Genomic DNA, 15,970 nt, shown 5'->3' on the forward strand with positions numbered 1-15,970 from the left:
TTGTTATCCCCTGTGGTCAGATACTGTAATTACTGTAATCTCTTTGCACTGATAGATTTAAAAATAGAAGGCTCTTTATAATGTACAATAGATGTGTTTTTTACTGACTGCTGATAGAAGTTTGATGTAGAGAGATCAGTCACATGACATGATGGTGGTGGTGATTAGTGTTTGTCATGCTACTGCTAGAAACTGTAAAAAAAAAAAAAAAACATGAATTGAGACCCTTCACAAAACATATGTGGACCTATGTGTGATATCAAGAGCAGTGGAAACTTCTCAGAAATAACTGTTGCTGGAGCTGGAAATAACTTAATCTGAAACTAACACTTCTTATCTGCAGGGTCACTGCAGATGTAAGGTCATGAAAATAGAGCGATGCTTATGGCACTAAAAACCAGCTGTGACAGGCACACAATATAACAGTGTTCTGTATGAAAAGATGTTCCCACTGCTACCAAATTATCCATATGTTCAACTGTACAAGTAAACAGATCACTGTGTCATCAACAGCTAATGAGGTGCATTGTGATGACATCAACTCCCCTCTTCAACTGATTGGCTGAAGGAGGAGTTGTGGACCAACAAGTGGACCAACGATGACCCTTAAGCCCACCCTGATTTACATGAAACTCCACAACATTTGGCAAAATAAGCACAGAACATGGAAACAAGAGCAAAGAACAGCATAAGCATGCAAAAAATAAAAATGTATGACCAGAACATGTCTGTGAGCATAACCCAGGAAAACATAATTTTGTGTCAGATAATTTTGCATTCATATTTCAGTTTTGTGCAGTATGATTTTAAAGATTTGTGTGTGGTGTTTAAAGTTTTGATTCATGAATATTATTATTATTATTATTATTATTATTATTATTTTTATTTATTGTTTTTTTATGTGTTAATTCAATTATTTTGCAATCCATGACCATTGTTTGCTATTCTGAAACCTTTGCTTTCATTTTTACATTTTGTGCAATACATTTTTACTTGTGTTTTTAAGGCGAGACACTGCAGTTGAATAGGGTAAAAAAAAAGGCATTATTTAATGAAATATCTAGTCAGAAATCTACACACTGGATGAAGTCATTTTCAAAATTAATGTATTTATTTATTTTGACATATTAGTGTCAAAGAGGGAATTTTGGTTATCTCATTTTGTCACTCCATAATTCAGAAAAAACTTAGAACAGACAGAAAAAAAAAAAAAAAAAAAATATATATATATATATATATATATATATATATATATACAACAATTTATTGTTGTATAGCGCAAAACATATATTGTTGTATAGCGCAAAACAAATTACGGTTCTTACATAAATCCATAAGGGCACGTTCTGTCTGTGAACTGTACTGAAAATCACGTTCATAATCTCTATAACCAGGATTAGCTATATTTGTTAGTATAATTATATTTACAATTTGTCTGTGTCATCAATAGCTACATTTTAGTGGTAGCATCGCTAGTTTTTAAGTCACATAGCCTTTCATTAGTCAAGCTGCTACTGAACGTACCTGTGGGAACTTTTTCGCAAGATGCTAAATATGTACCACCATGTATGTTTCCTGACATATTTAATGTGAAATGTCCACTATGTGGCGCTAAAAGAGTGTTTGTTAACATGCATATGGTAAGTTTTATCAAAGACTATAGAATACCCAAGACTTGTCACATGTATAGATTTGAATGGGGAAAGATGCAACGCTCATTCTGGCCGCAAAGCCCCGCCTTCTTATTTAAAGAGCCAATCCTTGATTAGTAAAGTTAGTGTGTCACTGCAGCTGCCATTAGTAGTCCTGGTTGCTATAAAAACAGTGTTTTGAGACATGCGCTTAGTACTGTGCATGTGCACTGGCTGATCTCGCCTGAAAAATAGGCTTTTTTTAACGCTATTGGAGAATAAGGAACAGTATTTATGAGGCAGTTTGTTGTCAGACTTCATTTGTGATTTCAAATATGAAATTTAATTGTAAGCTTGGTGAACAGTTTTGGAGAACTTGATGTTTCCCCATTCAAATACATAGAAGCTGCACTTGCTTGCCCAGAAGGGGTTTCAAAGATGGCTGCCGAGTGAAATGACTTGCCTTAAAGGGACATTGGTTTTAGTGATGTTGGTTTTGTACGTCATCACAGTTCTGACGTGAAATGTCCATTTTTTTTTTTTTTTTGTTTTTTTAAATGTTATAGCTTTAACTCCCTGAAGTAGATGCAAATAAATCACCACTTATGCATAATACACACACACTGCAGTAAATTATGCGTAATTACAAGTCATGCATTGCAAAGCTTTTATTTGTATAATGTTCACTTTTTTTGTCCTTGAAATGGACAGACCAACATGATACAAAACATATATGTATGATAACAAGAGCAGTGGAAACTTCTCAGAAATAACTAAGTGTTGCTGGAGCTGGAAATAACTTCTGAAACTAACACTTCTTATCTGCATTGTCACATCTGTATAAGGCAAGATTATACTAAGCAATGTGTATGCCACTAAATATCAACCTTACATTTCAGGTACACAAAGCATGTGATATATTTTTAATATTTCACAATCACAACAGTAAGATTGCACAGGGAGTATGTTTTTTTTTTTTTTTTTTTTTTTTTAAACATCTGCCGTTTTAAATTTATTTAGCAGTAAAACTTTATTTCTCAGAAAGAGGAAGTGAAAATATGGATTTTTTTTTTTTTTTAACCTCAAGCGATTTACAGGAACACACACTCACACTATCTACGCCTTAAGACATGCAGACACTGATGCACATTAACCACAAACGTCCAGTGTTCACCACATTCTCATGTACAAACTGTCTACCCAACAGACAAAAACACATTTCTTTCCAGATCTAAAAATGAGGCCTTCTGGGGTTTGAGTCTGTTGAAATGCAGTTCTGAAAATAATAAACCAAAAACATCTGCTTGCTGCTAATATGTATCATTACATTAAACTAGTACTGTTATTGCTCAAGTTTTGTGTTTATTGCACAAGTTTTGTTGTGTTTTTAAATAGAAAAGAATAAGCTCCTAGAACATATAAAATGGCTGCTAAAAGTCTACTGGGATTTCCTAAACATACACCGACTAAAACAACAACAACAACAAAAAACAACCTGCTAGAAATAAATACTTGTGAACAAATATCTAAGCCAATGACATGTGAGCTCTCACATCAGAATCAAAAATGCAAAAAAGGTGTGCATATCCCACAAACCCAATAATGGCTCAGGGGCAGGATATAAATTAAAAACAATTAGAATTAGAAACATTAAAAACTCTTGAATAAATTCAGGTTAATGGCCCATTATGCTGAACTTTTCCAGTATGATGCAGGATCACAATAATCAGATTTAAAAATTACTCAAAGTAAATGAAAACATCTGAAAAAGGGTCAAATTACTATTAGACTCAAGACAAGGTTTATTGCTAAGTTTCTGCAGAAAACAGTGTTATGTGTTGTTACTTTAGTTATATCTCTCATACACATGCACTTTTCAAAAAACAAAACAAACAGGAAGAACATGCATTTGCATGAAGATAAGATGTGGTGTTGTGCATGTAAGCAGCAACACCAAATTTAAATCTGAAAAAGCTTTGTTGGAATAACTGGTTTTCTAGTGTGCATGTAAACCTTTTTGATCAGAACACCATTGATGAGGACAGAGATATAGTCAGCGTCTGGTGACGACCCGTGCATACACCACATCATCCTCCTGTTTAGCACTCTGAAAGAAAACACAGAATAACTGTATGTTGTATACTGTGTCAACACTGATGATATGCAATACCAGATTTACTGAAAAAAAGGTTAATAAAGGAGCTAGAGGTCAAAAGCAGAAAAGAGGAGAGAGACAGTATATACACAAGTGCCTTTGTTTATGGTTAATGGATTTAGGCATGGGTGGCACATGGCCTGCCAAAAAATAAATAAATAAATAAATAAATAAAAATACCATCAGCATGGTAATTTGCGTAGTTGGTTTTCTTTTAGGCCTGGGTATTGAAACACATTTCCTGATTTGATTACATTTCGATTCCAATTCATGGAATTAAATGGAGATGATGCAGTAAACATGGGACTGCACTTCATCCTGCAACATCTGGACAGACCAGGGACCTATGTGAGGATCCTGTTTGTGGACTTCAGTTCAGCCTTTAACACCATCATTCCTACACTCCTCCAGACCAAACTAAACCAGCTCTCTGTTCCTAGCTCTATCCGTCAATGGATCACCAGCTTTCTGACAGATAGGCAACAGCTGGTGAGAATGGGGACATTACTGTCAAGCAGCCACATCACCAAGACTGGCGCTCCTCAGGGATGTTCTCTCCCCACTGCTCTTCTCCCTCTACACCAACGACTGCACCTCCAAAGACCCCTCTGTCAAGCTCCTGAAGTTTGCAGACAACACCACACTTATCGGCCTGATTCAGGATGGTGAAGAGTCTGCCTACAGACAGGAGGTTAAAGAGTTGTCTGTATGGTGCCGTCATAACAACCTGGAGCTCAACACGCTCAAAACAGTGGAGATGATCATAGACTTCAGGAGAAACCCCCCCTGCACTCCCCCCTCTCAGCATCATGGACAGCACTGTAGCTACAGTGGAGACATTCAAGTTCCTGGGATCTGACATCTCCCAGGACTTGAAGTGGGTCACTTACATCAACTCCATTGTAAAAAAGGCCCAACAAAGGTTGTACTTCCTTTGCCAGCTAAGGAAGTTCAACCTACCACAGGAGCTGCTAAAACAGTTCTACTCAGCCATCGTTGAGTCTGTTCTCTGCACATCAGTAACTGTCTGGTTTGGCTCAGCTGCAAAATCAGACATCAGATGATTACAAAGGATAGTTCGGACTGCCGAGAGGATTATTGGTGCTCCCCTGCCCTCCATCCAAGAACTGTATTCATCCAGAGTGAGGAAAAGAGCTCAGAAAATCACTCTGGATCCCTCACATCCAAGTCATCATCTCTTTGAACTTTTACCATCTGACCGGCGGTACAGAGCGCCAAACACCAGGACAACCAGGCACAAGAACAGTTTTTTCCCCCAGCCAATTCTCCTTATGAACAGTTAAATGTTCCCCCCATTGTGCAATAACTTTTATTTATTAGTTACCACCCCCATCCTAGCGCATCCCTGCATCTCTACCTCTTTCTATCCTATCCTATCCTATTCTGTTCTGTTCTGTTCTGTTCTGTTCTATTCTATAGCACAACTGTACATACCACTTATTTATTTGTTTCTCAATTTATTTTTCTATTTTTTTGTCTATTTATATTTACATATGTGTATTTTATTCTCATCTTATGTTTTTAAGTTATGTCTATTTATATTTACATATGTGTATTTTATTCTCATCCTATGTTTACTGTCTGTATGTTTTTGCTGTCTCTGTGTACTGGAAGCTAATGACACTAAAACAAATTCCTAGTATGCGCAAGCGTACTTGGCAATAAAAAAAAAGATTCTGATTCTGATTCTTCATTTCAATATGATACCGATTACTTTGTATATACATTAGGTACAGTACCTGACAAATTTTCTCAAGGAAAAAAATCTCTCAATTAATGCTGTAAAATATACATGAAAGCAGTGCTTGAAGAGGGCTGGTACGCAGTACGCGGTACTTCTGTATTTTAGTCTGAAACGAAGGAGTACCCTTCGTTTCACACTTTACAACTTACGCCACAAGAAATATGTTACAAATGTGTTAGTGGCAGTCTTTTGTAATGTTGTAACGTTAGTGGTCAGAGGTAATGTACATAACTCCTGAGAACAAGGCGGACTATTCCGTTTATTATAAGGTACCAGACTACAAAAAATGGCATATGCTCCAGTAATTTTTTTTTTCTGAGGGAGGACCCATCCACATTTATCTAACTTCAACGCCCGGGATATCATATGCACGCCAAAGTCAATTTCAGCGTATGAATAACATGCCAAATAGCAACAGAAAATGTGCTATTTATACACATTTTCATGAGACCGGGCTCTCGAATCAGTGCATTATAACGAAAACAATAGGCCTACCTTAAAATGAAAAGAGACACTTGAGACATTTGTACGGTTGAAACACCTTAAATAACTTGCGTACACAGGAACCACCGGCCGTGGAGCCCCTAAAGGGACATGGTGATGGAGGGGAAAAAAATCAGGGTGGGTGGATTTTTTTTTTTTTTTTGGCGTTCTCTCTCAACCAGCTGAGTTCGGACAAACACTTCCTGTTCACTTTAGCTTACATGGTTCATACAGCTCTTTACGTTCACAATAGAGTGGTTCATATAGCTTTATTTTTAACTTGGACTCAAGTTTTGAGACATTCTAAAATGCTTATTATTATTTCGTTGTGACAAATGAGCTTTATTTGTTTCGCATGTCCGGGTGGCCTTGATACTTTAGTCTGATTATACATTAAATGTATATTATTGATTATATATTTTTATATAATCTTTAGCTGAATCAAGCAGTGGGTCCTATTGCGTTCTTCGTTTGAGATAAATTCCAAGCTTTATTGTCAGAAAGGAACCGATTTCGCACCGGTTACTATTACGGTGCCAACCGTCTCAGAGAGTCGATTACCACAGCTGATGTCCAAAGACCACAAGAGAAAAGGGCACAGTCAGTTGTACTAGTGTACTAATTTACTCTTGTTGAATAGAAATCACATACACGTTGTACATATTCAGTGTCAGGAAAATCACAGCACTGTAAAGAAACATCAATATAAAGGGCGTAGGCCTGCGCAAAAGAATAAACAAAATAAATGATTTCAACAGGTGCAGGCTTTAAGGATTCAGCTACTGCACAATTAGCAAAGAAAACAAATACAGTAATAGTCCGTGTTGGTCTCCACAGTCCCTTTCAAACGTCCGGTATCAGGACAGCGGTATGAAGCTGGTCTTTAGGCTGCAATCTCAAGTCCTGTGATGCACGATGAATCAAAAATGGTTGCTTTTCAATGACGCACATCCGAGAATCATCGCAAACAGACATCCACAAAGGTTTGGGCTAATTCAGCATCATCCGCTGCTGTTTCAGATTACAATATGTTCTCCCCTGCAGTTCACAAAGTAAAGGGGCTGCAGAAAGAGATTCTATTCCACCTTATTTAGCCGCGTTACAGGTGAGATGGCAGGACCTCTGCTTTAACTCGACCGGTGTCGAAATGAACTGATTCACTCTCACGCGATCGCGGAATAAACCACACCTCCAACACATACTAGCTCTACAACCCTTACAATAAAGGAACAAACTAACATGGGCTTTTTTACATTTATACTGTAGGAACAGTCTGCGCTGTGCACTGGTGTGAGCACAATACAGATAAGGGAAAGGCTGTAGGCCTATGTACCACTTGTTGACTTGTTAATTTATATGAAATAAAAAAAAACCAAAAACACATTTCTTTTTGATTGTTTTGTTTTTTGTATGCTTAATCGGTTTGGCTGGTTCACCCTCCGCCTATGGGCTTAATTTACTAAAACAATGACATTGGAGGCCCAAATTCGGTATTAATAAATACTGTTAACACTAATAACAAAATATTAATAACCTTATTAATATTAATAAAACAGATGAACGCAAGGCGCTAATACACGTTAAGCCCCATAGAAACCCGTAGAAAATGCTTAAGGTAGGCTAATGGACCAAGACCATAATAAAAAAACACCAAATCTGGTAAAGAGTTTATTTTTAAAATATATGACGCACAGAAAAGCAGAGGAGCCCAGAATATGAACGGGATGCGGAAAGTTTCACGTGTTCTCCCCCATAGAAAAACGTTAAAAACTCATAACATGGCTAAATGGATTACTGCTTTGCTTGCGTACGTACATAGGAGGCCTATTTATTCTCAATAAAATGTAACATTTTGCCTTTTTATTTTATTGTCTTCTTATATTAGGCCACGTAAAGTGCTGTTTCTCGAGGGAACGCAAATATTTTTGCGATTGAACACAAAAGTTTTGCGAGAGAACGCATTTTTTTTTCACTCACCCCGATTTCTTTCTTTTTTTTTTTCACCACCATGTCCCTTTAGGGGATCCGTAAATCAGTGCTCTAAAAATAGACATATTTTATTACATTGTGCCATGCAAGGTCTTTTCATAATCTAGAGAAACTCACGAGTATGTCACTGGGTGCAGAACCTGATTTTACCAAGTACGACATGTTCCTGGATCAACATCTTTGTTGACCCTGGAACAACATTGTACTTAACCAATCGGATTTGAAAAAAACAGTTTATAGTTTTTGTGAAGTTTAGGCTTACAATCAGTGTTTGGTGCTTGTACATCAGTGTCATTCCTCTATCATTTCCTCTGATTTTATGGATTACTCATGGGTAAGGTTAGGTTTATGTGTAGGGATGTGGTCAAGATTCAATTTTTGGTTGTGTCACTGCGTATGGTTGAGACACAGTGTATCAACTTTACCTGGATTGGTGCCCTGTTGTGTCACATGCTGTTTAGTTGCGCAGTGTTATGATAATATCTTAAAAGTCACATTTACACACATGCTACGCAAATTATGTTAGAAAAAAGTTATCTGTTATTAATGGACAAGTATTATAACATGAATGTTAAAAAGAATTCCTTAGCATTTTAAAGTGCTCCTATTATGCATTTTCAAATATGATCTTTCATGCAGTGTGTCATGTAGCTGTATGTGAACATAAACTATCTGCAAAGTTGTGAAGCCGACAGTGCACGATAAATAAAGTTATTGTCTATCAAAAAGAGTCGACTCACATTTGCCTAAACGAGTCGTCAGGATTTCAAATCTTCTTCTGTTACGGCCACACGTCACGAAGTAACAGATTTGCATAATGCCCGCCCATGTTCTACTTCGCGAACAACTTGTCCGCCCATAAAGTTCCATGTGGTTTATGTCACATGGAAATTTACACGTACATTATACAGAAGATGTGCTGTATCATACGCTGTTTTATATTCACTTCCAAAAGATGATGAATCTACAAAGATTGTATTTTCTAGAGATTATTCAAAATACGTAGTTGTGTACATTATGTTGTGTAACAACCCTGCACATCTTCAGCTGTAGACCCACTGTAGTCTGACAATTTGTGATTGATGCAGCTTGACTGTCTGTCTGTCTCATTAGTTGGAGTAATGATAAAGGATGGCGCACAAAGCGACTTTCACACCGAATGCGGAAAGCGCTGTGCTTTGAAACCCATTCGTTTTAATTGCTTCCGCCCTGCGAGGAGGCCTTGTTTCTGCCTCGACCAAAGCGCATGCGCAGTGGAGCACGCATTAAGTTTTGCCGCTGCTCTGAAGGGCTGAACTGAACCCAGCGGCCAGCGCAGCGCTTTCCTCATTCGGTGTGAAAGCTGCTTAATGCATTATACAATGTTGAAGTTTACAACATAGAGGTGTACGGTAGACCGTGCTAACTTGTCGATCAGCCACTGCAGCCGTTTCATCATCAGACTCTGGCTGGAATTGGTAAGGCAAAATCGATGCCATCTTTTCTATGTATTGACAAGTCTCCAGTCATTCAGTTATGGCAATGGGTGTTTCGTTCTTCGACACGCTGTACGCGGTAGACCAATCATAAAGGACTGCGCCATCTGACCAATCACAGCAGTGATGGCTCATGGAAAGGCGGGGTTTAGAGAGACTGATTCTTCGAACTGCTTTGTGCGAGTCGTTTAGGAATCATTTAAGTGAATCATTGAAGTGTTTTTTGACCTTGCATACATGTAAACCTGTTTTGGGAGTCTATTAAAACAATATTAGCAACCTTTAAAATGGCATAATAGGGGCACTTTAAGAAATATACAAGGTGGTAAAGTAGGTGCAGTTGATACACTTTTTTAGGTTGCTATTTATACAGTAACAGTTCAATCATAGAAAAATAATAAAAATGCATATTCAGAGGCTGTGTGTGTTTGTGTACTGGTAGTTAAGTTATAGGGACCAAATGTTCCCACAAGTGTAGTAATACCAGTAAATACGTCTAAACTTATGGAAACATTTTTCCCATAAGGAAACAAGCTTATAATCCATACAGAATGACTGAAAATGTAAAAATGCAGAAAGTATTGAGTGATGGATATGGTTTAAGGGTAGAGTTATAGAATATACAGGTATGTATATTGTTATTTTTATGTTTACATTTGTACTGTTTGCCATATCTCTTCTAGTGTTAAATATTTGTTCCTATTTTGTTTAAGTGAATCTGAATTAAATAAAGCAAATAAATAAATCAAAAATGTTGCACAACTGTACTTTTTTGCTTCGTAAAGAGTGCAGCACATAGACTATTTACATGTTCATCTTACTTGCCGCTCTCAGCAGTGTATGGTGTCATCTGGATATTTGTTTGTCTTGTGTTATTTTATTTATTTATTTTCTTAAACTTTTAACTAAAGAATGAAAAAGAGCAAACATTGGATAGGTTATACAAAAGAGGCTTAAGTGCTTGTGGAAGCGGTTTGTCTTCAGGTGCTTTGTGAATGTTGATAGTCTCAGCACATCAGGTGAAGATTAGGAACTTTTGCTTCATTCATAAGCGTTTGGATGGACTTCCTGTTTAACTGTTAAGCATATGTGCTGCATTATATTTTCTCAGAACTCGCTTCACCCCCCCTTTTTAATTTTTGCTGAGGCAGTCATTTTTTTGTGGATATATGCAGCCAGTTTTCTCAGGAAATGTGCACACGAATAGAAACAAAGAACAACTTTAAGTCCTAGATTTTAAACGCTGGTGTACTTTATCTGACTGTACGTGTTAGATTAATATCTTATTTGTTGTGTTCTTTTAGTGTTACTTGTGTGTGTGTGTTTTTTTTTTTTTTTTTCCTTTTGTTAGGGGTTCAAGTGTGTAGTGCTGAAACCCTATTGTAATTGTTAGAATGGCTGAGGATCAGCAATCTCCATGTAAAACTGATCGGGCATGCTCGCATTTTTTCAACGTGTTGTATATTGAGCAGTATTTCATGAATGCGCAAGATATTCATGTCATATGATAGACCTCTTCTTTCCGAACAACTTTGTCTCTAGAACCACCACTGTCAGTCAAACCATTTGTTAAATGATTGAGAAAATGTAAAAAAAAAAAAAAAAAAACTACTTTTGTGAAGTAGTCCTAGGTTTTTGCTCAAACTGGAAAATAAATAAATAAATAAATAAATGTACTCTTTGGGAAGCTATAACAGGGTAGTTTAGAAAAGAGCCTTTCCAAATATACCCTAAAGCCTAAACGAAAACTCAAAACACGTGTAAAAATTCATTTTACTCATCTATGTGCTTATGGAATATTGTGTAAGGGTCTGTTTTATTTAAACCTGCAATAAGAATGACATGAGAGAAGGGTATCTAAATATAAAGGGCCCTAAATATAAAGATTTGATTCTTGGGAGTATGACATAGCAGAATGTATTTATCTGACTCTTACTATGTGTGGAAAGTTACCGGTTAGGAGATGTAACCTTGAAGGCTAGGGAAGAGATATAAGTTGGAGTGAGCCCTCCCTTCTTGGTCGCACTCTGCAGTAACCTGTGTTTCTGTATGATTGTCTGATCTTCTTTGCAAAGAATAAATTTATAAAAGACATTTGACTGAGTTTGTCTCTTGGTTTGGTGAGAGTCGGTTTGATTTTGCCACAACAATGTGACAGGTGATTCTAAACAAGCAAGTTTTAGGGAAATCGGACCACACCTGGAGCTATAACAGTCATTAAAAAAAACATGATATTTCTATGTCAAATTACCCTTATTTGCCAAAAATGCTTTTTTAAATCATTGATTGAGGTTACAGCTTGCTAAATATTATGTTATGTCTTTTTCATATGTGCTTAAATGCCTTAAAATGCTTGAACTATATGATATGATCTTACCGGTTTCTGTGCATTTCTTTTGTAGAATGTCGGATCAGCATAAGTGATCTCTTCCTCACGGGTCTCAGCTGTTTCATCAATGATAATATATGCAAAAAATCAACACGTAATCACTAAATATGCTTATATATAGGCATATTATAAAAGTGTATACTTGTTTGTTTGTTTGTTTGTTTGTTTTACCAATATACATTAGCAGTAGGCAATACTTGCCTTGTTGGTTTGTTTTTCTTTGTTTTCTGCAAATGCAGAAGATCCCGACTAAAGCCACAAGCAACAGAAATCCAGCACCACCACCAGCAGAAACCATTATTATTAGAGCATCTGGAGAAGAGCCTGAAGGAGAACCTGAAGTAGGACCTGAAGGAGAAGCTGAAGTAGGACCTGAAGTAGGATGTAAAGTAGGTTGTGAGGGAGTGTGTGGGTCTGGTGCTGTAACAGTTGAAGTGGGACAGTCATTAGTGTGAGTGAATGAGTAGATAGTAGATCTATAACAAACACTATGAAACATCAGTACTACATAAATGTATGGCAAAGTCAGCCAGACGGCATTTGCTAATGAACTGTACTGATTGCATGACAAATGAATTATTTTATTATTTCATTAATAATTTCATAATACATTTCCACCCTATTTTTTTTTTTTTTTTAATAGCATCCTGTTAAATACAGCCATATATGGTACAAAACGCCAAATTAAACAGTGAGACACATTCTACTAAAGACAGCAATCTAGTGTGTGTTGATATAGATGAACAATAATATTGAAAATGGAGCAAGCAGGCCCGGACTGGCTAATTGGGCGCACCGGAAAATGGATAATGGAAAGTGCAAAGGAGGCCAGAATTTGGGGGAGCTCTAGAAAAATACAATGATTTACAAGGCTGTAGAGAACAGTGCACTATTGTAGATTTATATACTGAGTGTACAATAGTGCACTGTATATATACTGTATACTGTGATATTGGTTTGATATGAGAAAATGTTTGTGGTAAGGAGGAATTATTTATGACACTTCCTGTATGGTCAGAAGGCTTGCCTCATGGTAAGTTTTCAATGATTTTGGTCTTATTTTGATTAATAATTGAAGTAAAATTAAAGTGTCATAGAAAAAATAATTAAAACATATTGGAAAAAAATAACCAAATCATTTTTTTTTTTTTTTTAGGATTAAGAATAATTATCCTGCGAGCTGTAATTCTCTACTCACCATAGACAGTAACACTGAATGTGTATGTGGTCTTTTTGCTGCTTCTTTTGATGGTCACTTCATAAAGTCCAGAATCTGTGATTGTTGTGTTTGTGATGGTCAGAGATCCAGTTTGATTGTCCAGCTTGAGTCTGTCTCTGAATCTTCCATCAGGACCGTCATATATAGTGATATTTCTTAACTCTCTGCCAGTTTTAGCTACGAGTGATTTGTTAGTTCCAAACGTCCACATGATCATAGTAATGTCCTGTTTTTCAGTAACAGGAATGTTTAGAGTGACAGATTTCCCCTTCATTACTAATACTGACTTTACTTCATTAGCAACTACACCTAAAGAACAATCAGAAACAATTTCTCTGTTACACATAAGAAAAGTACAGTTTTGGTTGATTTATTTAACTGAAGTTTTAAGTCATTTTGAAATAATTGCATACTCTGTAAAAATAGAAACTATATGGCAAAATTAAAACACAGGAAGCAAAGCACAGTCATTTGAATTCACACATCTAAATATATTGTACTGCAGTATATTTTTAAGTTTTGGTTTAGTGTTAAGACGCAGATAAGTAAATAAAATAGTGACAGAGCTTTTATGTAGTGATGATAGAGTTCATTAGAGCAACATCTTGCTAGAAAAATAGAAACACCTTGTAACTTTAAATGAGGATAACTGACTGAAAGTACAGGCTTTCTCTTTGGTATCATATAGCGTCAAATTCCTAATTTAAGAGGACATAAATAAAAATGAAGTAACCTTTATTTACATAACGCTTTATACAGATTGTTTCAAAGCAGCAAATGGAAAGAAAATAATCTGTAATTGATGTGAAAGACTAAATTCTCATATCTGGAAATAAATGCAATAGCACATATTCTGACTGATTTAAATGATTTGTAATACTGAGCTGCACTAAGTGCTACCTTAACAAAAATATGTTTGGAACTTACCAACCATACAGCAGAGGCACAGCCAGAAAAAATAAAAAAAAATCTTTAAACATCTTCAACATCTTCTTCCAACAACCTGAAATAGATGTTAAAAATATGCATTAAAAAGATTATAGTGTAGACTTTAGTAAAGTCATGTAGAGAAACCTTAGATCTACTACTGTCTTGGTGCTTGAATGAGTGATCATGCATGCAGGGTGTTGACGCTGTAGTCCGGTTTCACAACTGTTCTATTTTTTTTTTTTTTGTTTTTTTTCCCATGCTTACCATTGTGTAATGTTGTACTGGCCTCACAAATGAAAAATCTGGGACACATAATAAGTGGATTGTACATATCTTAAAAAGTACTGTTGATTATTGAAATTTGCATTTCTCCCTGAATATATAAACTTCTTCTGTTGCCCTTATAATTAGGTAGGCTTGAAGCCATAATTTGTTATCTTTCAGAGTGGTACAAAATTATACATTGTCCAAAATGGCACAGTTAATGTGGACTTTTGGATTAAGTTTGATGGTAGTTTTAGACTGACTGTTTATGGAATAAACTTTAATATATTCTTTGTTTCTGCTGTATGTCAGTTTGTCAGTATGTCTGTAAGACTGCATGTGCAATGAATCCAATGTCTCTTATACTTTTGAGTTAAGTTATAAAATTGCCTTTTCTATTGCACCAAACACTATATAAAAGCAGCCCAGATTTGCACTTGCAAATTAAAGTTTAAAGATAGTGTTGCTACACTGATATTTATAATAAGCCTTTTGAATATAATATAATATAGTCTGTGGCCTTCAAAATGCACACCCTTCACTTTGAGACACAGCTTCAGTGAACCCCCAAAAATGCTGTTAATTTACTGCTATTAATTTAGGCTATCCAAGATGTAAGTGACTTTTTTCTTCAGTAGAAAAGTAAAGATTTTCAGCTAAACCATAGTCCTTAGTGATTCATATATTGCAAGTCAGTGGCTGCACATATTTGAGAATTAAAAAAGCATATCAAGTAGCACAAAGTTAATACTTCTTGTAGCCTATTTTTGCTTAGGTTCCATAATATGTTTAATCATTTAGTGCATGTCAGTTTTGTTATGGATTGTGTGTATTTGTAAACGCACTTTTTTTCATATGTACAATTTAGACAAATATTGTGTATTTTACATTGAAAATATGTACTATGTTAAAATTGTGCGCTGGCTCTTTAAGAATCGCGTCTCTCAAGTCTGGCCGCAGTGCGTTCTTGGAATACAGCGGAGTCACACAGTTTTCTTTACCCCATCCCTAATATTTGAGATTTAGGATTATATTTTGTTTACTTGATTTTATTTGTTTTATTTATCACTCAGTGAAGATTAAAAGAAGATTTTTTTTTCACAAGAAACGGAGTACATCGATTTCTTTATTGGATACGGAGCGAGTAAAACCGAAATTGAAACAAAATGCGCACTCTCACTTCTGACTCCAGATGATATATGTAAGGTCTTATGAAGCGAAACAATCAGTCTGTGCAAGAAAATGATCATTATTTGCAACATTATTACCTGTAATCCAGTGCCTCAGGCAAACCAATCATTCATTTGAACCATCTTTTTTTAGTTAACTAGATGGACCAGTTCACCAAATCAGACTTACTGTCTGCAACAGTTCGAGCAGCACAGATCTACAAGTTACTCAATCAAAACTCACTTTTCGATTTGTCTGACAGTAACTTCGACTCAAAATGAGCCAAAATAGTGGCATATCTGATCCTATGATGAATGAAATTATTTAGTGCTCCAGTTCCTCCAACAGTCACTGAACTGAGCCTCTTGTGCATTCTTGAACCGAGCACTTGAATGAAACTTTTTCTAGTTTCTGTATGTGAAAAGATGAGCTGACAAAGGCTAGTCTATTCACTTCATATGCTTAAACGTGTAAAATATCCACGTTTCACATCATTGGTG

At 36.1% G+C, this 15,970-nt stretch overlaps 1 protein-coding gene across 2 annotated transcripts; it reads right to left on the reverse strand.

Moving 5' to 3' along the window:
- Positions 1–2,326: 2,326 nt before the first annotated feature.
- On the reverse strand, positions 2,327–14,198 carry LOC127153747 (uncharacterized). Of its 2 annotated transcripts, none has more exons than XM_051094989.1 (5): positions 14,034–14,198; positions 13,086–13,415; positions 12,089–12,259; positions 11,876–11,943; positions 2,327–3,738 (listed from the first exon to the last, which is right to left on the reverse strand). In XM_051094989.1, exons 1-5 carry the CDS (start codon positions 14,038–14,040, stop codon positions 3,685–3,687), a joined length of 630 nt encoding a protein of 209 aa, XP_050950946.1. In that variant the 5' UTR covers positions 14,041–14,198; the 3' UTR covers positions 2,327–3,684. The 2 variants fall into 2 exon arrangements, with proteins under 2 accessions (XP_050950946.1, XP_050950945.1); XM_051094988.1 differs by having other exon boundaries at positions 12,089–12,307.
- Between the last annotated feature and the right edge of the window lie 1,772 nt (positions 14,199–15,970).

This window comes from Labeo rohita, chromosome 22, assembly GCF_022985175.1.
Source record: "Labeo rohita strain BAU-BD-2019 chromosome 22, IGBB_LRoh.1.0, whole genome shotgun sequence".
In the NCBI taxonomy this organism is placed as follows: Eukaryota; Metazoa; Chordata; class Actinopteri; order Cypriniformes; family Cyprinidae; genus Labeo; species Labeo rohita.